The sequence below is a fragment of the Narcine bancroftii genome, chromosome 4 (assembly GCF_036971445.1).
Source record: "Narcine bancroftii isolate sNarBan1 chromosome 4, sNarBan1.hap1, whole genome shotgun sequence".
NCBI classification, from domain to species: Eukaryota; Metazoa; Chordata; class Chondrichthyes; order Torpediniformes; family Narcinidae; genus Narcine; species Narcine bancroftii.
This window is the reverse complement of record NC_091472.1, coordinates 29,933,184-29,948,991: the sequence shown is the minus strand read 5'-3', so window position 1 is coordinate 29,948,991 and position 15,808 is coordinate 29,933,184. Positions and strand designations below refer to the sequence as shown.

At 45.3% G+C, this 15,808-nt stretch overlaps 1 protein-coding gene and 1 long non-coding RNA gene across 3 annotated transcripts in view; one reads left to right on the top strand and one right to left on the bottom strand.

The window, feature by feature from the left end:
- Positions 1-15,808, top strand: part of LOC138760421 (regulator of G-protein signaling 7) — a 374,385-nt gene that overhangs the window by 317,313 nt on the left and 41,264 nt on the right. For both annotated transcript variants that reach the window (XM_069930998.1, XM_069930997.1), the window contains exons 7-8: positions 12,665-12,741; positions 14,283-14,364. In XM_069930998.1, coding sequence (XP_069787099.1) covers positions 12,665-12,741; positions 14,283-14,364 — 159 coding nt within the window. The remainder of the gene's footprint in view (positions 1-12,664; positions 12,742-14,282; positions 14,365-15,808) is intronic.
- LOC138760422 (uncharacterized) overlaps positions 1,277-15,808 on the bottom strand; it is a 31,621-nt gene continuing 17,089 nt past the window's right edge. The window contains exons 4-6 of the long non-coding RNA XR_011355594.1: positions 14,648-14,731; positions 11,340-11,475; positions 1,277-1,424 (exon numbers count right to left, since the gene is read on the bottom strand). This is a non-coding gene — a long non-coding RNA (uncharacterized lncRNA). The remainder of the gene's footprint in view (positions 1,425-11,339; positions 11,476-14,647; positions 14,732-15,808) is intronic.

The following is a 15,808-nucleotide window of genomic DNA, read 5'->3' as shown; positions in this document are numbered from 1 at the left end:
CTGGGTGCTCACCCTGATTGAATGGAGGTGCCCCATCATCTAATTTCTCCAATGTAGTACACTAGATTAGAAAGTGTACAAATAAATCACTGCTTCACCTGAAAGGACTTGTTTGGATTCCTGGAATGGAGAGAGGATGAACCATCTCCTGTGGAAATCATATAGAACAGTGCAGTAAAGAAACAAGTTCCTCAGCTCACAATATCTGTGCCGAACATGAATCAAGACTCAAGATTCCTTTATTGTCATTGTAATAAAAACAGTGCAATATTACATGGAATTTGCTTTCATCTGCCATAAGATAGACAGATTAATCAATGACAGAAACTGCCTGAAGTGCCTCTTACACTCAGGGAAAGAGAGGCAAAAGAGCGTCCCCTCAGAGTCATCAAGTTTCCATGGATTCACCTCCAGTGCTGCTACAGCCCCCAGACCCATGCAGAGTCCAGTCCAAACCATCAACAGCCCAAGCTCCAGATCCAAACCTCCAACAAGATCAGGAAACTTTCAGTGACATCTGCGGATCCTCACACTTTGCGCGGTGCCGCTATTTTTGCAAATTAATGCCCAGATTAAATTCTGCTGCTTGCATCTGATATATATCTATATATAGATATATATCTCTCTTTTCCCTGCATATTAATGCAATTAATGCTCTATGAGGAGAAGATTAAAATGTGAAGTTGGAAGAGCAGATCAGTGAGATGTGAAGGGAAAAATGTGTCTGGTGGTGGAATCTAATTAAAGATTATGAAAGGTGCTTGGTTGAAAGTGGAGGTTGGTGGGGTGGAAGGTGAGGATCAACCTCTGGCCAGAAATAGAGCGGGTGAGAGCAGAATTGTGGGAAATAGATGAGAAACATTTGAGAGTTCTGTCAAATATGGTGGAGTGAAGGTCAAGGTTGAGAGTAAAGAGCCATCTCAAGGGTTCCTGATCAAAGAGCTCACATTGAAGCTGATGAAGGAAGAATGAAGTCTTCTCAGGAGGTAGGGTGGGAGCAAGTGAGGATTGCTGTGAGAGTCAGTTGGCTTGAAATGGGCATTTTAACTAATTTATCCCTTGAGAGGGAGACGGATGGATCCAAGGAAAGTGTCAGGAATGGAACATGTTAGGGGAAGAGCAAGGTGGAAATAGGCAACAGAAATTGTGAAGAAGCACATTTGTTGTTGCCAATGTACTGAAGAAATTATTTTAAGGAGAGGGACAAATCCATGTATCTCACAGCAAATGTTTTATTTTGTTTGCCGATGAATTAATATGTGTAGCTGGGAGTTCTTCTTCAAGCCAGCAGAGGTCACAGTTCTTTAGGCTGTTTACCTTGTGTCATTATCTTGCTCATTGGCAAATTCCATTCCAGTTGATCTCTCTAAGGATTGTATTTGTAGACATATGCAGTCAGCAGGCTTGAAGAAAATAAACATCCTCTAAGACAAGATGAGATGAAAAGTTTGTCATATTCATGTCCACCGTTCAACTGCAATGAAATCTTTGCTTTGTTCAGTTTCAAGAGATGTAAAACACACTAACAATAAGTAGAGAGAGAACAAGGTAATAAATATAAATAGATAGATAAATAGAACCACGAACATTACAGCACAGTAAAGACCCTTTGGCCCACAATGTTATACTGACCTATGTGAAGCTACTCCACAACAATCTAATCCTCCCCACCTCTATTTTCCTTATTCCCATGCACCTACTTATTGAAGGTACTTATTGTACCAGACTCCACCAGCACCCTGAGTGATGCATTCCAGGCACCCACAATTCTCTGTGTAAAAAAGACTTCTGCACTTAAGCTTTCCTCCACTCACCTTAAACAGACGTCCTTTAGTATTTATGCAAGTGGCTCGGGGTAGGAGTGGAACTTGGAAGCTTTGGCTAATGAGGCTTCGGCCAGAAGAAGCTGAGGACCAGCTTGTTTCCAGCAAGGTAAGTCCAGGTAAGATCTTTGTATTTAAACTAAGAAGAGTTAATGGTGACAGCAGCTAGGCCAGCAGAATGGTCTGAGTGTAGCATGTGGGAAATCTTGGACAATACAATTGTCCCTGATGACTACACCAGCAAGAAGTGCTTCCAACTGCAGCTCCAGGAAGATCAAGTTAGGGAGCTGGAGCTGGATGAACTCCGAGTCATTTAGGATGCAGAAGAACTTCAGGGAGACATTCACAGCCAGATATCAAGAGGCAGGTAACTGGGTGGCTGTTAAGAGAGGGAAGGGGAATAGATTAACAGAGCAGAGCATCCCTGTGGCCGTTCCCCTCAGCAATAAGTATTCTATTTTGGATACTGTTGAGGAGGAGCAATCTACAAGGAACAAGTTGTGGTGGTCATGTATCTGGTGCAGAGGTCGGCCCCTTGGCTCAGAAGAGAAGTGGGGAGAAGAGGAGAGCTATAGAGATTGGGTATTCATTGGTTAGCCGAGTGAATAGGAGGTTCTGTGAGTGAGATTAAGGCTCAAGGATGTCTCTGATCAAGTTCATAGCATTCTGAAGGGGGAGGGTGAGCAGCCAGATGTTGTGGTCCACGTGGGGAACCAATGACATAGTGATGAGGTCCTGAACAGGGATATAGAGAGTTAGGAAATAAGTTAAAAAGCAGGACCTCAAGGGTGGTAATCTTGGTATTTTTGCCTGTGCCACACACCAGAGAGGGTAGGAATAGAAAGTTGAGTCGGATGAATGCATGGCTGAAGAGATGGTACGGGGGGCAGTGGTTCAGATTGTGGATCAATGGGACGAGATGCACCTGAACTGGAAAGGGACCAATATCCTGACTGGGAGGTTTGCTAGAGCTGTTGCAGAGGATTTAAACTAGTTAGGCAGGGACCAGAATGTGAATGGAGAGAATAGAGCAGAAGATCAAAATTATGATGTTACATGTTCTGTTTGTGAGGAAGGACAGGCATAAATGTAGCCATTTAGAGGGGTTGTATGTGTCTACTTCAATGCTAAGAGTATTAGGAATAAAGGGGATCAACAAAGCACAGATCAGTATTTGGAACTATGATGTTTTGACTGTTGCAGAGACTTGCCTGGAGGAAGGGCAGGATTGCCTGATGCAGGTACTAAGGTTTAGACCTTTTAAAAGGAATAGGTTGAGAGGTAAGAGGGAGGGAGTAGCATTTCTGGTCAGGGATAGTATCGCGGCTATAGAAAGAGAGGATGCTGATGAAGCGGTGTCTACTGAGATGGTGTGGGAGAAGTAGTCTAAAGGCAACAAATAGCCCTCAGGACACCAAGGAGCAGATAAGCAGGTATATTTTGGAATAGTGCAGGAAATACAGGCTTGTAGTTATGGGCAATTTCAAATTCCCTGATATTGACTGGCACTTCCTGACTGCAAAAGGGTTATATGGAACTGAATTTGTCAGATGTGTTCAAGAAGGATTGGACCGGCCAATGAGAGGAGAGACCATACTGGATTTAATTCTGGGTAATGAACCTAGTCAGGTGGTGGACCTCTCGGTGGGGAAGGATGTTGGTAAAAGTGACCACAACTCCCTGAGTTTTAGTGTAGCTTTGGATAAGGATAAAAGCAGACAATTAATTAGGGAAGGGATAATTACAATGAGATGAGACAGGAACTAGCAAGAGTACATTGGAAACAGGTGTTCAAGGGTAAAAGCACAGAACTAATGTGGAGGAAGTTTAGGGACCACTTGCATTGGATTCAAGAAAGGTATGTCCCACTGAAACAAGGAAAAGATGGTAGGAACATTATGATAGTACAGATCTATCACCAATGTATATAGTGAATATCGATACAGTATCTAGACTGTGCTTACAGCGATTGGCTGAGAGCTAAGCCACGCCTACTGTCTGGGCCTCAAAGGGTTGTGTCCCTAGCCAGGTCGGATCATTCCGGACTGGTCGTCCACCTGTGAAGAGCTCCTGTCTTTTGCTAATAAAAGCCTTGGTTTGGATCAACAAGTCTTTGATTCTTTCGATGAGCTCTACAATTTTATTAGCAAAAAGAATTTTTTTGAAAGGGATAGAGCGTTTAACTCGGCCAGAAAAACTTGATATCGACCCACAGTCAGCTACAGCCTTCAAAGCCTTTAAGTTCTGGCTGCTGAACTTTGAAAACTTCCTGAGATTCATTCAGGTAGAGGAGGATAACCAGTGTCTAACAGCATTGCTGTCTATGGTGTCCTTGAGAGTCTACGAGAACATCCAGGATGAGCCCACTTACACCGCAGCCATAAAGGTACTGAAAGAACTGTATGATCAACTGGTGAACAGAGTTCATGCCTGGCTCGTGCTTGCGTCGAGGAAGCAACAGCCCGGCGAGTCCAGCAGGGCATATTTACAAGTACTAAAGGCGTTGGGCAAGGACTGTAACTGTGTGGACAAAACTGCTGCCGAGATCACAAACGATCTCGTCCGGGATGCCTATGTGGCCGGGCTCCGATCGAATGAAGTGAGGCTGCGCTTGCTCGAACAAGGGGTAAAAAAACTAGAGGACGTGGCCCGGATTGCAATCACAATGGAGGATGCAGCCTTAAAGTCCAACGAGTTCTCTAGGGACTGGACCCCACGTTCTGATGTGAGTAGAGTGCCCTTCTACCCTACCACCTCCTGAGATACTGACGGCCTGTCGGCTGCTGCTACACTGACCCCTGCGAACCCAAAATGTTATTTCTGTAGGAGGGACAAGCACAGCAGGTCTCAATGCCCAGCAAGAAAAGCCAGGTGCCAGAAGTGCCTTAAAAACAGCCACTTTGCTGCAGTCTGTAGGTCTAAAATGGCCGCCGGCAAACACAGTGCCTCGTGTGAAGCCCAATCGCCGCTATCCCATTCAAACTCTTCTTCCCCAGAGCTCTCGTCCAAAGAGAGTGAGGGCTCCCCTGCACGGCAAAGCCTGACGTCACGGAGACGCCGAACCCAGAAGGGGCAGCCCACCCTTGCAACCATGGTGTTGGCCCACCTCTCGCCCCCGTGCGGAACACTGACCCGGCCTCGGACCCGACTGTGGCAACCGTCGCTGCCGCCGCCACAGACACCCCCGGGGCCGACGCAACTGCTGCTGCTGCCCACTCCCCGTCTGCCGCTGCCTACGCCGCCGCCGATGCGGCCACCACGACCGACTGGGGACCCACTGCGGCCAACCAGATACTCACCCTAGCGTCCATCGCTGACGACCGCCGGGGCCCGACCACCGTGACCGACGACCTACCCACCGCCAACTGCAAGCAACTACAATCCCCACTACTTACCTTTCATCTCCCGACGCCGCCACAACAGCACTTCCGGGAGATCCTCCAACCTGCTCCTCCAGCGTTGACTACGCCTATTATGTCATCCCGTTGCGTGATGTCATCACGTTGCATGACGTCATCACGCGGAACTCCCCTGTCAACTGGATCAGTGGCTGCTTCAATAACACTAAACCAGTAATGCTCTCATCCCCTCACCAGAGCAATGGAACTGATTAAAGTGCATGGACACTACACCAATTGCTTATTTAACTCTGGGTCAACTGACAGTTTTATCCAACCAGATCTGGCCCTCCGTTGGGGCCTTGACATTATCCCCACTACCCAGAGGATCTCATTAGCGACGAGGTCACACTCAACCGGGATAAAGGGGTATTGCATCGCCACGCTGGAAGTACAGGGCGTAACGGTCACCCACTTCAAATTATTCGTCCTACCCCAATTGTGCGTCCCAGTGTTGCTGGGATTAGACTTTCAGTGTCAGTTCCAAACGGTGTCCCTACACTTTTTGGGGGACCCCACGCCCCCCTCTCAGTCTGCCATCACCCCACCCCCGAAGCACCCGAACAACCCATCCCCGTGCCCCGGGGCCAATCCTGCAGCCTTTCCACACTCCGGATTGCCCCGCCAGCACTCTTTGCAAACCTCATCCCTGGCTGTAAGCCTGTGGCCACCAAAAGTCGGCTATATAGTTACGAAAACAGGCAATTCATTAGAAGTGAGGTGCGTAGATTGCTGGACGAGGGCATCATCAAACCCAGTTCAAGTCCCTGGAGAGCCCAGGTGGTGGTTGTCAAGAACGGGGAAAAGCTACGGATGGTGGTCGACTATAGCCAGACCATTAACCGCTTCACACTCCTGGATCCGTACCCCCTGCCACGCATCACGGATGTGGTGAACCAGATCGCCCAATACCGCATATTCTCCACCATTGACCTACGTTCGGCCTACCACCAGCTCCTGATCCGCTGTGAGGACCGACCATTCACGGTCTTCGAAGCGAATGGGCGGCTGTATCAATTTCTTAGGGTACCATTTGGGGTCACGAATGGTGTCGCGGTCTTCCAGCGGGAAATGGACTGGATGGTGGACCAGAACGGGCTAACTACTTCCTTCCCGTATCTGGACAATATCACCATCTGCAGCCATGGCACGCAGGACCACGACGCCAACCTAGACAAATTTCTTCAAACTGCCCGTCGGCTGAACCTGACTTACAATTTGGACAAGTGTGTCTTCCAGACCACACGACTCATGATTCTAGGTTGCGTGTTGGAGAACGGGATAGTCATGCCAGATCCTGACCGCATGCGTCCCCTAATGGACTTACCCCCCCCCCCCCCCCCATACCCAGAAAGCGCTCAAACGCTGCCTGGGCCTTTTCTCATATTACGCCCAAAGGGTTCCACACTACGCCGACAAGGCGCGTCCTCTTATCAAGACCACCTCCTTTCCCCTCTCGACCGAAGCCAGAGCGGCTTTCGATAAAATCAAATCTGACATCACCGCTGCGACACTGCACGTGATCAATGAGTCTGTCCCGTTTCAAGTCGAGAACGATGCATCCACCTTGAACCAGGCCAGTCGGCCTGTAGCCTTCTTCTCCAGAACCCTCCAGGGTCCAGAGAGTAGACACTCCTCGATCGAGAAGGAGGCCCAGGCCATAGTTGAAGCGATGCGTCGTTGGAGACATTACCTCGCTGGGAGGCACTTTACACTGCTGACTGATCAACGCTTGGTCTCCTTCATGTTCAGCAACACCCAGCGAGGTAAGATAAAAAACGACAAAATCGCCAGATGGAGAATCGAACTCTCCACCTTTAACTATGACATCGTGTACCAGCCTGGTAAGCTCAACGACCCGCCTGACGTGCTCTCCAGGGGGACGTGTGCCAGCATACAAATGGACAGACTACAGAAACTCCATGAGGCGCTCTGTCATCCAGGGGTCACTAGGTTTGCCTACTTTGTGAAGGCGCGCAACATACCCTACACAGTCAAGGAGATCCACTCCATGACCAGAGCCTGTTCGGTGTGCGCTGAATGCAAGCCCCACTTCTTCCGACCGGATAACTCCCACGTTATCAAAGCCACCCACCCCTTCGAGCGTCTTAGCGTAGACTTTAAGGGGCCCCTACTGTCGACCAACCGTAATAACGACATCCTTATGGCCATCGACGAGTACTCCCACTTCCCGTTCGCTATGCCCTGCCCAGACACCACTGCCCCATCAGTGATACAGGCCCTTCATAGTATTTTCGCCATTTTCAGGTACCCCAATTCCATCCACAGTGATAGGGGGTCCTCATTCATGAGCGCAGAGCTGCAACAGTACCTTCTGGAGTGTGGTATCGCTTCAAGCAGGACCACGAGCTATAACCCACGCGGTAACGGCCAGGTCGAGAGGCAGAATGCCACCATATGGAGAGCGGTTACACTGGCTCTCTGGTCTAAAGGTCTCCCCACCTCTCACTGGCAGGAGGTTCTCACTAGTGCCTCACACTCCATCCGCTCCCTCCTATGTACCGCAACAAATGCCACCCCCCACGAAAGGATGTTCCTTTTCCCGAGGAAATCCGAATCAGGAACCACTGTACCGGCATGGCTCACCGTCCCTGGCCCTGTCCTTTTGCAACGCCATGTCCGGCACTCAAAGAACGACCCCTTGGTCGACCGAGTGACTCTACTCCATGCGAACCCGCATTACACCTACGTTGAGTTCCCAGATGGGCGGTAGGACACTGTTTCGGTGCGGGACCTAGCTCAGGACGCGGTAGACCCAGCAAACCCCCCAATCCAACCTTCCTCAACTCTTTATTCCCCAGGCCCCGTGCTGCCACAGAAGGACCAATAGCTCCCCAACGACCCGGGCCACCCTGTCAACAACACGACTGGGGAATTGAGCGAAGGAGCGGTCGCACCCGACGAGCCCGCTGGCCACACCACTCCAGCGACCCCAATCCCGGCACCATGGCAGTCACGCCAGATGGTCAGACCCCCTGACCGCTACAGTCCTTAACCTACCCCTTCCTTTCATTCTCTCCCTCATTTTTTTTTGTTTTTTTTTCCAGGGTCAGTTCTCTAAGAAGGGGAGAATGTGATAGTACAGATCTATCACCAATGTATATAGTGTATATAGTTACAGTATCTAGACTGTGCTTACAGCGATTGGCTGAAAGCTAAGCCACGCCTACTGTCTGGGCCTTAAAGGGTTGTGTGCCTAGCCAGGTTGGATCATTCCGGACTGGTCGGCCACCTGTGAAGAGCTCCTGTCTTTTGCTAATAAAAGCCTTGGTTTGGATCAACAAGTCTTTGATTCTTTCGACGAGCTCTACAAACCATGGTTGATGAAGCAGGTGAGTCATCTGGTCACTGGGAAGAAGGAACCATATATTAGATATAGGAAGTAGGAAACAGTAAGAGCTCATGAAAAATCTATGGTAGCCAGGAAGGAACTTAAGAAAGGACTTAGGAGAGCTCAAAGGAGGCACGAGGCGGTCTTGGCACGTAGGATTAAGGAGAACCACAAGGTGTTCTATGTGTTTGTGATGAACAGAAGGATGATGAAAATTAATGTTGGGTTGCAAAAGGATTAAGCAGGCAACAAGTGCCTGGAGGTGGAGAAGGTTGGGAAGGTCCTAAATGAATACTTTGCTCCAGTATTCACAAAAGAAAAGGACCAGGTTGAGGTTGAGTGCTGAACAATGTGAAGATTGAGGATGAGGAAGTGTTGGATCTTCTTGAAAACATCAACATTGATAAGTCTCTGTGGCCGAAAGTGATATACCCCAGGTTGCTGTGGGAAGTGAAGGAAGAGACATCTGGAACAGTGGGTATGATCTTTGAGTCCTCTTTGGCCACAGGGGAGGTGGCAAAGGATTGGAGTATGTAAATGTAGTCCCCTTGTTTAGAAAAGTTAATAGGTAGAAAGGTTAATAGGTAGACTGGTGAGTCTTACATCAGTGGTATGCAAATTATGGGAGAGGATTGTTAAGGATAGCATCTATGAGCATTTGGAGAAGTACAGTCTATACAAGGATAGTCAGCATGGCTTTGTGAAGGGAAGATCCTGCCTCACAAGCCTAATTGAGTTTATTGGGGAAGTAACAAAAGTCATTGATGAGGATGGGGTGTTAGATGTAGTTTCTATGGATTTTAGCAAGGCATTTGTCAAGATTCCTCATGAGAGACTCATCTAGAAAGTCAAGAGGCATGGGATCCATGGAACCTTGGCTGTGTGGATAAAAAATTAGTTTGCAGGTAGAAAGCAGAGTGTAGTCGTGGAAGGAAAGTACCATGCCTGGAGGTCAGTGACTAGTTGAGTGCCTCAAAGATCTGTTCTAGGACACCTGCTCTTTGTGATTTTTATAAATTACCTTTATGAAGAGGCGGAAGGATGGAGTTGTGGATGAAGTTGAAGGATGCCAGAAACTTTAGACAAGATGTAGAGTTGGGCGGAGAAGTGACAGATGGATTTCAATCTGGATAAGTGTGACGTGATGCATTTTGGAAGGACAAACCAGAAGACTAAGTACAGGGTTAATGGTCGGTTACTTAACAGTGTGGATGAACATAAGGACAGTGTAGTCCAAATCTATACATCCCTCAAGGTTGTCGCACAGATTGATAGGATAGTTAAGAAGCCCGTCGGATGCAGGGCTTCATTAACAAGGGGATTGAGTTCAAGAGGTCATGCTGCAACTCTACAAATTTCTGCAGAAACCACACTTAATGTGTTCAGTTCTGGTCACATCATTAGGGGAAGGATGTGGAAACTATAGAGAGGATGCAGAGGAGATTTACCAGCATGTTGTCTGGATTGAAAAATAAGTCTTATGAGGCAAGGTTATCAGAGCTGGAACTTTACCCTTCAGAGTGCAGAAGGATGAGAGGAGACTTGATAGAGGTCTAAAAGATTATGAGAGGCATAGATAGGGAAAACAGCCAGTGCATGTTTCCCAGGGCAAGAATAGCAAACACCAGAGGATATGTGTACAAAGTGAAGGGAGCTCCATCAGTGCCAGAATGAATATTAGTGGGGGCCATTAGTATGTTGGGGGGGCATGATGCAACACTCAAAAATTCAGTCAGTGGGTAGGTGGACTGTTACCATCATCTCCTCCTTCGATTTAGGTGTCAAGAGTACTCCTTTTATGGCATCATGCATCATTAGCCACTAGTGACTCTTGATGCACACTAGTTATGCGGCCTGGAGTGGGTGGAGAGTCACTCACATGCGTCGAGCTAGACATTAGCGATGCTTGGCACACAATAGTGACGCCAGAAGAGGTAGGAGGTGGGTTTGACGGTGAGCAACGGCCGCAACCATATGGGGGGGAGGCACAGCACCTTGCCTGGGAGAGTAATGCCCACGGATGCACCCCCTTAGCATGAACTCTGGAAGGGAGGTAAGTTTAGGGGAGATATCAGCAGTAAGTTGTTTTACGCAGAGAATTGTGGGTGCCTGGAATGCCTTGGCAGGGATGGTGGTGGAAGCAGAAACACTAGGGGCATTTAAGAGACTCTTAGACAGCACATGGATTGAAGAAAAAATAGAGGGTTATGGGTCGGGAGGCTTTGGTACTTGTTTAAAGGAATTTATGGGTTGGTACAGCATTGAGGACCGAAGGGTTTCTACTGTGCTGAGTGGTTCTACAATCAGTTGAAGTACATATATGTGTGTGTGTATATATATATATATATATATATATAATTATTACACTTTTTTATTTAAATTTAGACTTTCAACACAATTAACCTACTCGCCCATGCATTTTGAATGGTGGGAGCAAACTGGAGACCCCAGGGAAAACTCATGCAGATGTGGGGAGAAAATACAAGCTCCTTACAGACAGCACGGGATTCAAACCCCGTCTTGATCACTTGCACTGTAAGGGTATTGCACTAACGGCACGCCAAATTGTGCCACCCTATAATGAAATAATGAAAAATATATTTAAGAATATCTCAATCTCTTAGTATTTAATTACAGGATGCAGGAAACCCAAACCACTTTGCTTCACTAGTCTCTTCGGTGAAAGTTGGTGACACCAATCGGATTAGCATTAGAACTGGTTGGATTAAAAATTAGATGAGATGTGCAGTTTATCCAGACCCTCACCCCAATCCAGTTAGAAACTATCCAAGACCCACTGCTGAGTCCAATGGTAAATTGAAATATCAGGCACATTGCGATTCGTCCTCCAGCCTCTTCTCTACTTCCACTCTGCAGTGTGGAGATATGGAAATCTGGAGCTCTGCAATCCAAATCAAAATCAGGTTTATTGTCAGAAACGTCATGAAATTTGTTGTGATTCAGCAGCAATATTGTGAATTACAGGTGCAATATTGCTATAAATCACATTTCCATGGATACTATATTTAAAAATAAATAATTAGTGCAAAAAGAGAAAAAAAAGTGAGGTAGTGTCCATAGGTTCATTGTCTGTTTGGAAATTTCATGGCAGAGTGGGAGAAGCTGTTTTGTAAACCCATTTCAGGGCCACACATAAATTGGAGGGTCAACGTCTAATATTCCATCTGTGCACTCTCCCACGGGATGGCATTAACATCAACTTTTCCAGTTTCTGCTAGACCACTCCCCGTTCCCCCTCTTTTCACTCTGCCTCTGATCAAGTGACTGGTTTAGCCTATGAATGTAAATGTATGTTCCCTGAGGTGTAATGCAATTCCTGAGTGAGATTGAAAATTCTGCTAGAATGATTGGTGAAAACCCCTTTCAATCTTGTTTGAGAATTATACGTCTGGGTGTGTTGCCTTAAAAAAATGTATGCTATTATCAAAATTCTATCACTGTATTAGAGCACCAAACCAGACATTTTTATTAACTTCAAGCATTGGTTCAGAATAAGGGTTTGTCAGATTGTAATTGGAGTTTACTGAGGATGATCTCGCCTCAAACCGTGCATCTTGGCGCCTCACAGTTCGGCGGGCAACAACCTCCTTCGAAGAAGACCGCAGAGCCCCCCCTCACTGACAAAAGACAAAGGAGGAAGAACCCAACACCCGACCCCAACCCACCAATTTTCCCCTGCAACCGTGCCTGCCTGTCCCGCATCGGACTTGTCAGCCACCAACGAGCCTGCAGCAGACTTGGACATTACCCCTCCATAAATCTTCGTCCGCGAAGCCAAGCCAAAGAAGAAGAAGTTCATTTTTTTTAATGTAACAGCCCTCCATTGGGCTCTGGTGATGAAATTATTCTACTGATATCAGTACAGTGTCATTTATGAGTTTCTCATCTGAGATTCAGCTGAAGTAGATTTTGCTGAATAAATGGATTCCTGCTGTAAAGTAAAATCCTTTTTTTCTGGAAGTCATGACATCACCCTTGCCTTTTTCCAAATCGACTGACACCCCTGTACTTTAATGCTCGTGGGGGTTGGCTCATTGATCAAATGTGTAATGGGGCTGTTTAAATTTTAGGAGTGTTTGGCCCGTCTACAAAGAGCATTTGCTCGAAAATGGGAATTTATCTTCATGCAAGCAGAAGCCCAAGCAAAGTAAGTAAGAAACAATTTCTTCTCACATTATCGACTGAAATATTTATCATCAACTCAGATATAATGAGCTAAATTTGTCGTAGAGAGGTAAAACATAGAAACAGACTTTTCAGCCCATCGAGTCAAGACTAACCATTAATCCTTCATAATCCCATTTTTATTCTCCCAGCAGTGTTTACAATTTCATCTCACCCTCCCCCCCAATTATCCCACTTGTCTACACACTAGCGACAACTTATAATGGGCAATTAATCTACCAAAACCACACATCTTTAGGGTGTGGTAGAAAACCAGAATACCCTGAGTAAACCCATGCAGTCATAATTTTATTTTATATTTTAATTTCTGATTTTCAATGACTCAAACAACCAATACAATCTCTCTCATGGTATATAACATTCAGTCTTTTTTTTTGCCCCTGCCCTTCTCCCCTCCCTCCCATACCTTAATACCATAAGAAGAAGATTATATAAATTAAACGAACACAAAAAAACAATTATCGGTAAAATCATAAACCCTTAGGGGAATTTAAGAAAAACCCAAAGTAACCTAAAATAAAAAAGAGAACAAAATACATCTATACCACAACCTAGAAGATGTGAATACTTCACACAGACCATAACCACAGTCAGGATTGAGCCTGGTGTTGTGAGGCAGTGGCTCTACTTGCTGTACCACTGTATCTGGCTTTGTCTTCTAAAACTTGTTTGTCTGCAGTGACAATGTTCTACTGATGTCCTATTGGCTCCCTATTGATCTGAACCAAGGAAGGATCTCAGCTCCACATCACTGATACTGCCTGCCTTCACATCTGGAATGTGACCTGCCATTACAGAAAACCACATCTGAATCTTTGCTCTTCCAAAAAATTTTTTTTTCTTTCCTGTTATTTCTATGTCTCCAATCTTTATGCAACAGAAAATCTAGATTCCTGTATTATGTGCCTATTCCCAGGCAAACTCCTGGATGCCATTACTCTTACATTCTTTTAAGTTGTGTGCATCAAAACACTTCCAGATCTTTAAGTCCAAGCATAAATATGGACCCGCACCATCCTAATCTGCATTAATTCTTATTCACCTTGAGGTGTTAGTCTTTGATCTAATGTACATCTGCACTGAGAAATTACCATATCTTCCTAAACATCTTTACTACAGTACCTACATTAAAAAAGGTAGCTGAAAATTGATGCATGAAATCCAACCTAATGCCCATTCTTCCAATTCAAATTGTTGATTTAAGCAAGGAGCACTAAATATAAAAGGTTATAGACTTGTAGAGTTGTACAGCATTGAAATGGACCCTTCCTCCACTATGTTGAGGCTAAACCTTATGCCCAACTACACTAATCCCATTTGTCCGCATCGGGTTCATGTCTTTCTCCACCTTATTCCCATCTAAGTATCTCCTGAATGCAGTGATTGTGTTTGATTCTAGCACCTCCCCTAGCAGTAAGTTCTACTTTTCAACCACTCCCTACATTTAAACAAGTCATTCAATCATTAAGTAGATACAAGTATAATTGCTGTAAATTTTTACAGGGTCGATAAGAAAAGAGATAAAATTGAAAGAAAAATTCTTGACAGTCAAGAAAGAGCATTCTGGGATGTACATAGACCTGTGGTAAGTAAAGTCCAGATATAAACCTGAGTGGGGGACAAGTTGTTAAGACTTTTGACATTTGGTGCAGTTGCTGAGGGAAAGAAAAACTTGCTTTGAGATGGATAATTTTCAAGAATGTAGCTTTACAGATGAAATGTGTACTCTCTGATGTGTGCCTATTGCCCATGATTATATTACCATCTTAAATACGCATAAATATATGTATTGGTCAATGAGGCATTAAAATGACTAACAATATCAGTGTTTCATTGTACATTGGTGATTCACAAGCCTTTCAAAATACCTTGAAGGTCACTTTGCTCATTTGTTATTATGTGAAGTGTCTTTGGTTGTTTGACTTTAGATTTTTAGACCACTTTCACAGATCCTATGAAAATAAAATGAGAAAATGGTGATTAAGTTTGATCAAAATGATTGGGTTACAATAGCAGTCATTTCATCTAGCACATCAAACCACAGCACGAATCAACAGGAAGATCTGGAGGTGCTCACTTATTCCATGCAGATTCTGGGCTGGAAATTTGATTGTTTAAAATATGCAACTTCCCCACAATACAATTGAATTGATGTGTAAAATGTTGAATGTTAGGAGTTCAGTGAATGGATGGGACAGTAAGTTGCATTGAATCATGTCCTTCCACACATATATATAATACAAAAGAAACTGAACATTTAGTACAATAGCTATATTACTGGACCTAGAACAGTCATAGCCTTGAACAGTAAAGCAGAGCCCTAAACAAAGGGGAACCTAGGAACCTGCAGATGCTGGAATCTGGATCGAAAGAAACAAGCTGCTGGAGCATCTGTTGAGGAATTCTATGGAGCAAATTGAATTGTAGGGTAAAGCCCCTGGTATCCAGCACGTATGGCGATTGGTCGATGCTGAATAAGTGACTTTTATAGTTGCTCGAGACTGCGTGTTGTGTGATTGGTGAATTGGTGATGTGATTGGTGAGGTGTGCTAATTATAAATTTTGGGGGGTTTTTTAACCTATTTATTTTCGCCGATTGTTTTGCTGATTGCTTGAAGCTGCCAGTTATTTGAATTCTAAATAATTGTACCAAAATAATGGAATGGAGACTTCTCCCAAGTTTTGTTGGTTGTGTCAATTAGAAGTTTGTATGGGCTAAGAACAGTGTATGCCATGGATATTATAAATTTGCAATGCTGTTGCAGGGACTAGACTCAAAACATCTGCAATTCATTTCCCTTCATAAATGCTGTTCATTTCCAGAATCTATAGTCTCTTATGTCTCTAACTTCTTCCATGTAAATAATATACCTGGGTTGTAATAACCATATAACAATTACAGCACGGAAATGGGCAATTTTGGCCCTTCTAGTCCGCACCAAACTAAGTACTCACCTCTAGTCCCGCCTACCTGCACCCTGCCCATAATCCTCCATTCCCCTCCCATCCATATACCTATCCAATTTTTC